This window comes from Camellia sinensis, chromosome 5 (assembly GCF_055761805.1).
Source record: "Camellia sinensis isolate YWXY chromosome 5, ASM5576180v1, whole genome shotgun sequence".
Classification (NCBI taxonomy): Eukaryota; Viridiplantae; Streptophyta; class Magnoliopsida; order Ericales; family Theaceae; genus Camellia; species Camellia sinensis.
In genome coordinates, this window is record NC_138965.1 from 35,483,255 (window position 1) to 35,491,168 (window position 7,914).

Consider the following 7,914-nt stretch of genomic DNA (forward strand, 5'->3'; position numbering starts at 1 on the left):
TGCCCCGAAAACAGGATGTTAAGCATCGAGAGTGGCGTGCGACCACGAAGGTGGTCTCCCGGGCCACAGTGTCCCTCTAGAGAGAGGAAACAAGGTGTGTGCCAAAAATCGTGCCAAACGGAGAAAGTTCCAAACGGAAAAATTGGCCTACGACCATGAAAAGTAGCCGACGACCACTGAGAGATGGTCTACAAGACCTCTCCCTCCCTCTGGGAAGAGAAAGCAAGACCTAGTCCGCAAACCGAGGCAAAGCACAAAAGGGTCCCGAGGTCCGGGGATAAGGTTCTCAGCTGAAACTCTAAAGCCTCAGAACGAGCACAACATGCGCCATCACCGAGCGCTCAATCGATGACGTCTGAGTCTTAAGGTCGGTCAAAAATGGGGTGTCTACAGGGGGGTTGTTTAATTTATTTCAATAATTTTGTTTTAAATATTATGTTGTGTTATATTAACCAATTAATCAATTCTACATAATTATCTCTGCAACCTCCCTCCATTCTTTGATTATTTTGATTAAAGAGTTATGAAAAATTAAGATTGTGGTTCAAGTACAAGAAATAAATTTTTCTCATGCTTAATGGTTTAATCTCTTTGGAGGTTCACTATTAAAGGCATAAAAACTTTCTTATACTAAAGCACGATCATTTATTTTCCAGTTCTCTTTATCATCAGTGTGTTTACTTTTAAGGGATTAATTGACCCTTGGAAATCACTAAGGAAAGTGTCATTATCACTTATTATCAAGTTTGGATTTCAAGTCATTATCACTCACTGTGGGTTTTTCTAAGTCATTATTACTCTTTTGAGTTTGACTAGTCCTTGTTGCGTATCGTGGGTTTGACTTGAAACCCCTTATTGCTTGTAAATGAGTTTAACTCTTCTTTTGTAATTTCCCTCGAAGAATTTATCATCAGTGTGTTTACTTTTAAGGGATTAATTGACCCTTGAAAATCACCAAGGAAAGTGTCATTATCACTTATTATCAGGTTTGGATTTCAAGTCATTATCACTTACGGTGGGTTTTTCTAAGTCATTATCACTCTTTTGAGTTTGGCTAGTCCTTGTTGCGCATCTTGAGTTTGACTTGAAATCCCTTATCGCTTGTAAATGAGTTTGACTCTTCCTTTGTAATTTTCCCGAATAAAATAAGGTTTATTTCCTCGGGTTAAGTCGACACTTATTTTCCTTTATTGCATTTCGGACTTAGTGGATGTAAATATCACCGTGGACTTAATGGATTAAAGAAAAGGAAAGATAATATAAAAGAGGCTAATAAAATTGAGCTTAAAATGAATCAACCAACATAAAGAACCAATATGATTGATTGAATTCGGTCGGACGTTATACCGAGTTTATTGTGTCAAGGCTTGTCTTACATTAGTCCATAATGTTTTGATGAATCTTGAAGCGTCTCTACTTCCTTTCTTGAATTTGTTTCATGATAGGAGGGGAGGGGTGGTCATTATGCATTACATTTATTGATCTTTGTCCTATCGTGTCCAAAATCATCTTGCAAACCAACTTGCAACCATAGATGGTTTGGGAACCGAGTTCGCTCCTCTCTTGAGTATTTTCCATGATAGAGAAGAGTAGAAGAGACAAATATGGCTAGGAATACCCTGTCTGCATGTTTGCATTGTTTCACCTCAGGCACAAAAAAAAAAAAAAAAAAAAAAAAAAGATTTCTGCAAAGAAAACAAGGTATGCTTGGATTTATTTGGGGCTCGACTAAGTCTTGTTTTGAGTCGGCAAGGCTCCAATAAATATATACTTTTGGTCAAAAGCAATGATAAGGTGAAACAGAACAAATCTAAATAAGGCAGACAGAGTAATTCCTGAAGAGCATCGCGCGATCATTACATATTATTTGTTGTAATAAATTAGACAGCCCCTTTTCATTATTATTCATTCGGATTTGTAATATTTATTTATTCAGACACTTGGACATTCGGACCCTCCTTTGCGAGGACAAATATGTAATAATGTGTATGTCTTCCAACCCCATATCTTTCTCCCTTTTATTTACCAACTTATGATGGTTAGTTTAAGGACATCATGTTTAATTTAGCATACTCATGTTTGCATCCATTTGTATTGCATGCATAAAAGTTCGGCTCATCATATTATTCAAATGTCAAATTCAAACTCTTTACTTGAATACGTGCGCTATCACACGCCTTGAATTGGCTCATGCCATTCTAGTAGCCGATCTTATTAATTGCATATTGTATGTGTTGCATTAGCCATATTACATAGTTGGATCATGCATTTTTCTAACTAGTTCCTTTTTTGGCTTGGAGTACGAGGTAAGTTTTTATGCTTTAGCATATTGCATAAGTATGATTGCTGTCATATCAAACATACTACCATAAGGCTAAATGCTTAATTGTTAAACTGCTTGAATGCTTGTGGATGAAGACTATTCACTGAAATTGGGATACTTTGATTAAATGTATTTATATGAGATCACTTTTTCAAGTGGTACATATTCAAAACACTTTTTCAAAACAAACATGAAATCAAACGTTATAACTTCTAGTGAAATTAGTCTATACTTGTATGTTAAAAATAAAATAAGAACATATACTGTACATAAGAATCACATCATAATTAGTAGAGGCCGATTTTTGATCGGGTGAGTGGTGTGCTCATTATTGACCTTCCCCTCTCATACCTAAGTTCCCAAACCAAGTCACTTTGGTAATGAAAGACTGATGGCCTTTGGCACGAGTCGCAGGTTTCCTAAATTTCCCAAAATAAATATTTAGGTGGCGACTCTGATATCTGGCAAAGCAGTCCATTTTTGGCATTTAATTCAAAACATTGATTTTCCAAAAGCAATTGTCGAATTTGGACTCTTTTCGTGTTTCCACTATTTCACATTGCACTTGTGAAATTAGATTCAGAACCAACACAAGTGGAGTCCGAACTGTAAGGGCTATTTCATTCTTCCGAAAGGGAGTGCGGAAAGCCGAGCTACAGTCATATTCAATGACATACTCAATTGATTAGTTTTAATTCACCTAATCATCATGCAGTGTCTACAACAATCAAGACTATCCTCCACCGATAGCCCAAAACATTTGTTTCTAAACGGATAATAAATTCATCAAATAGATAATTTCTCAACATTCTCATAGGTGAGTGATAAACCAATCCAACTACACCATTCAATCACATAATTTCCCAATTTCATTACTTCCAAACCAATTTCATATTTCCATAATAAATTTCATTTATTACACAATGACCCGATTAAACCCAACTAAGGCATTTTCTCCATTTTTCTCAACATTGACCCAAAGGCCCAAATACCATCAATAAACATCAATAACCTCATTTTAAGACCCATATACACATGTATAATTCAAAGGAACAAAACCCCTCTTTATACATTTCAAGCTTTGAAACCCTAACCCCCAAATTTCCCAACTTCAACATTAAATCAAAATGACTACATGTTTATGTCAAAGGCCATAAATATGAGTAGTTATCCCTACCTCAAGTGAAGAGACTCATAGGAGATGAAGATGAAAACCCAAGATGCTCCAAACACCAACTTTTTCGGATCAAAATGAAGATCACACCAAGCTCCACACTTTATACAAAGGAACTAGGGTAGAAAATCACTAGAGCTAGATGTATTTGTAGAGAGAAGATGTACTCTAGGGAGAGAAGCTCTCAAATTAGGGTTTTGGAAAGCTAGAGAGAGAGAGGGCCGAAAAGTGATTCAAAAATGGCTTCTCTCGGACTGATATACATCACAGTCCGCTCGAGCGTGGAACGCCCTGCTCGAGGGTTGAATGCACATTTCCAGAAGTTCTGCAGACGAAGGTCCCGCTCGAGCGTAAAAGTGGACGCTCGAGCGCCCGATGACCTGCAGGAAAAATACTGAAGACTGAAGAATCCCGCTCGAGCGTCAGACTGCTCGCTCGAGCGTAGGAGCAAAAGCAAAGGGCCCACTCGAGCGTAAAAAGCCCCGCTCGAGCGTGAAGGCCAAAATCTGGGCATTAACTATTTGTTTCTAAATACAACCAACCTGTTTCAAACCTACCCAATACAACCCAAAACTCAAATACAAAGAGTTAAAGAAAGGAAATGCAATAAAGACAACAACAACACTCAACCACGGAACCGAGTCCGGAATACAATAAACAATAAAGGAAAAACCAGGATCGCTATATGACTTGTTATCACACTCGACATACTAATAGTCTAATACATTCTTGTCATTGTGAAGTTTGGTCCTCATAGTTTCAGCTCTTGACGGCTACTGTTATGGTATTGAATTTATAATACCCAGCAAATTGTTGGGCATGTGATAGATAATTCCGAGGAATACTCATCATTTGCATTAATTTATCCACCCTAATTTGGGCTATTATCAACCATTATATCTTTGGGCAATCTTTATTCTATTTTATTTAGTCATATTTATCATTTGGGTAGAAGGAATATGTTTGATTGTTTGAGAATTATTGTCAAAATACCTCTTTAAGACAGATTCTTCCCTGAAGGTATACTACAACCATCAGCTAACAAACTTGTGGAACTGATGCTATTTCTCGTAGCCATAATGTATATTTTTTTTTTCTACAATGACTGCAGTTGGAAGGTGTTGTAACCTTCTTTGGTCGGGTTGCAATACTGATAGACCAGAATACACAGGCATTCCACATGTTCATTACTGCTCTTCTTCAAGTGCTTTAATTTCCTTGTGTCCCCATTTGATTATTTGCAAGATAAAATTGTTGAGTCTGGTCGTTATAATTTGATAGGTATGTTTAATTAAATAACTCGTGGAGTTATCATGTGCAGCTGTTGGATCGATCGGGATTTCTATATGGAGAGCTTGCTAGATTTGTGTTGAGACTGCTGCGAATTAGAACAAAGCCTAAAAAGGTTCGGCCACTCCTGATGATGGTTTATGAGACAGATTTATGCCACTGAGACTCAAGTATGTGTTCCATTAGTTTAATGGTATTTTATGGTGTGTAGGTTTTTTCATTTTTCACTCAAAAATTTTTACTGGCAAACATGATTCAAGGCCCAAGGTTTATTTGGCAGCACTGCTCACATTGTTGTTTTTCTTGTCTTTCTCTCCCCCATTTGCTTGGATTTTTAAAGCAACATTTTTTTTTTTGCTACTAGGGAGAGAATTTGCTTTCCCTTCATTTGTGAAGCAAATCATACCATAATAGAAAGCTATTGTGATGATGAGAGAATGGTGCTCTCTTCACACAGGCAAAGCATTGATGTCGATTAAGGCGTCGTTTAGCAACATAGCAAATGTGTTGCTGGACTGGGATGTTGTTCACAACGATGATTTCTATTCATGGCGTGGCGTCTTCTGTGACAATGTCACCCTATCTATTGTTTCTCTGTATGTGTTTTCTATTCATGCTTATTTTTCTTTTTCCTTTTTCCATTTGATTCTACTAGAGTTTTTTAATTTTTTTTTAATTTTAATTTTTAATGTATATATATATATATATATTTTATTATATTTGTTTGTTGAAGGAATTTGTCAAATTTGAACTTGGGTGGGGAGATTTCACCAGCCATTAGAGACCTGAAGAATTTACAGTCCATGTATGTTTTCTTTGCTAATCCTGTTGATTTGGTGTTCTTGCTCATTGTAACCAGGTTAACATAGATGTTATATTTGAAATATTTTCAGGGATTTTCAGGGGAACAAATTAACTGGTCAAATTCCTGATGAGATAGGCAACTGTGTTTCTCTGATGCTGGTGTAAAATTTCATCTTCTTTCTTCATTGCGATTTTATTTACATATATGTGGATGTGTTAATATCTTCTTATGTCCTTAGGTGATTAAGATTTTTAGTCTTTATTTTAATGGTTGGGTAATGCAGGGATTTATCCGATAATTTACTGTATGGAGATATACCAATCTCAATATCCAAGCTTAAGCAGCTTGAATTATTGTAAGTTAATACCTGAAGTGAAGTACTATTAACTAAGTATGCTGGATTGTTTAAGATAGATAAGTTTTTTGTTATACCAACCAAGGGCTTGAGTAAGTTCTGTAAATGCAGGAATTTGAAGAACAATCAATTGAATGGCCCTATCCCTTCAATATTAACACAGATTCCCAACCTCAAAACTTTGTGAGTTTTACTTTTTTTCTATTACTGAGAGGGTAATTTTTGTGAACATTGGGCCGAGCTGGGAGATGGTCATTATGGCCCATAATACGAAGGGCTGAGTAAAAAGGCCGTAAAGTTACTCCGGCCCAAGAGAGGTACAAAATTACTCCGACCCGAGATAAATGTAATGTTACTCCGGTCCAGAATCGACTTGGAGTTAGACCGGTCTCAGAGTTAGTCCGGTCATGGCGTATTGTGGTTAGAACGTTCAGAACCTTACTACTCGGTAGCTCGGTCTAAACACACCATGGTTCGTACATGAGAGAACCAAGATAAGTTGTAGCGAAAAGAAGAACCGAACCAAGGATAGTTCGGCCTACTCTGCGGCTCAGCATAGCCATGATTACTTCGGTCATGTTGGAGTTCGGCCATGGTAAAAACCATCTCACTTGGTTTAAGCAATGAGGGGGGTGTTGAAGGATAAGCATTATCTTTCAGTAGTATGAATCCTAAAAGGACTCTGCATGGAGAAGTAGAAGTCTTACTAGGATTGTGCCACACGAAAACTATAAAAGCTCACAAACATCACCTTTGGAGAGGTAACACACAACTTTGCTTTCTAAATACACAGAGCTTTTGTCTATTTGTCAAGCTTACTGACTTAGGCATCGGAGGGGTTTCCGGCACACACCCGCCGGCTAGCTCACGTTTGCGTTTTCAGGTGATAAAGCGATGACGTACAGAGGAGCGCAGACTTGATCAACAAGATTATACGAGAAGGTTTATTTCTTTCCCGTACAATTACAATTCTCCTGATGATGTTTTTTTTATTTTATTTTATTGTATTCGGTTGGCCTTCCATGTGTTTTGCATTAGCCACAACTGGTTGCATATGAAATGCTTGATAAAAAGACTTAGTTAGAAGGATCATTTGCTGACAGATGTGTTATCATAGGCAACATGTCTCCTATTTGGGACTCTAGAACCTTTGTATACTTGAGAAAAGTTTGATATCTATATTCAAACATATTTTATCTATTTCACGTAAATAGTCATGGCTTAATATTTTTCAATATAATTTTGTGAGAGCTCCTTGAAGCTAACTATTAGGGGGTCCTTTTTGTTAATTTCATACTTTAATTTAAAGTTTTTATTTTTAATAGACTATATACACACTAAGATCAATCCAATGACTAAAATCAATCCAAGATCCATTCAATACGAACTCTGAGAATTGTGTTCAAATGATCTGATAAAAAAGTTTGGTCTTATATAGGTTCATTGGCATTCACCAAACTTTGTATTTTCGAATGATTTTGTTTTTGTGTTTCTTATTATGTGACTGCATGTCATGATTAGAAAATCCTACAATTGTGACCCATGTGCATCTGTTCCTTATTAGTCAAAATCTTCTTTCACTCATTGGTTCTTTTATTTTTATTAGAAATTTACATGCTTATACATCTTCATCTATGATAAGTAAGAAACACATATAAGTATGTCTTGGTTATATTTAGATATCCAAATTCCCTACTTCGATGGGATGCATTGGAGACCCAAAATCTTCAATGAGATCAAAATGGCATTGTGATTTGTGAATAAGGTACTTGCAAGTCCAAGGAAAAATCAAACACTAAATTTTCATTATTGATGAGTTTGATTTTTAACTTTTGCATTTAATTCATTGTTTCTAGATTAATAGATGTTCATTTAGGTGATTTTTGTTTAGTTAGTTCAGTTTATAGTTATAGTAGATTTTGAAAATATTTCTCTCTTATGTTTGGTTAGAATGGTTTAGATAATCC

The 7,914-nt window shown here is 36.3% G+C and overlaps 1 protein-coding gene across 1 annotated transcript; it reads left to right on the plus strand.

The window, feature by feature from the left end:
* Positions 1-4,819: 4,819 nt before the first annotated feature.
* On the plus strand, positions 4,820-6,134 carry LOC114273032 (LRR receptor-like serine/threonine-protein kinase ERL1). Its single transcript, XM_082868097.1, has 5 exons — positions 4,820-4,957; positions 5,152-5,383; positions 5,521-5,592; positions 5,681-5,752; positions 6,059-6,134. Exons 2-5 carry the CDS (start codon positions 5,214-5,216, stop codon positions 6,132-6,134), a joined length of 390 nt encoding a protein of 129 aa, XP_082724223.1. The 5' UTR covers positions 4,820-4,957; positions 5,152-5,213.
* The last annotated feature ends 1,780 nt before the right edge of the window (positions 6,135-7,914 follow it).

Bases quoted from the DNA above. Each gene is read 5' to 3' on its own strand.
- LOC114273032 (XM_082868097.1), top strand. From the start codon at position 5,214: ATGATGAGAGAATGGTGCTCTCTTCACACAGGCAAAGCATTGATGTCG. The intron at 5,593-5,680 runs GTATGTTTTCTT...AAATATTTTCAG, and splicing joins CTGAAGAATTTACAGTCCAT to GGATTTTCAGGGGAACAAAT. The intron at 5,753-6,058 runs GTAAAATTTCAT...CTGTAAATGCAG, and splicing joins TGTGTTTCTCTGATGCTGGT to GAATTTGAAGAACAATCAAT.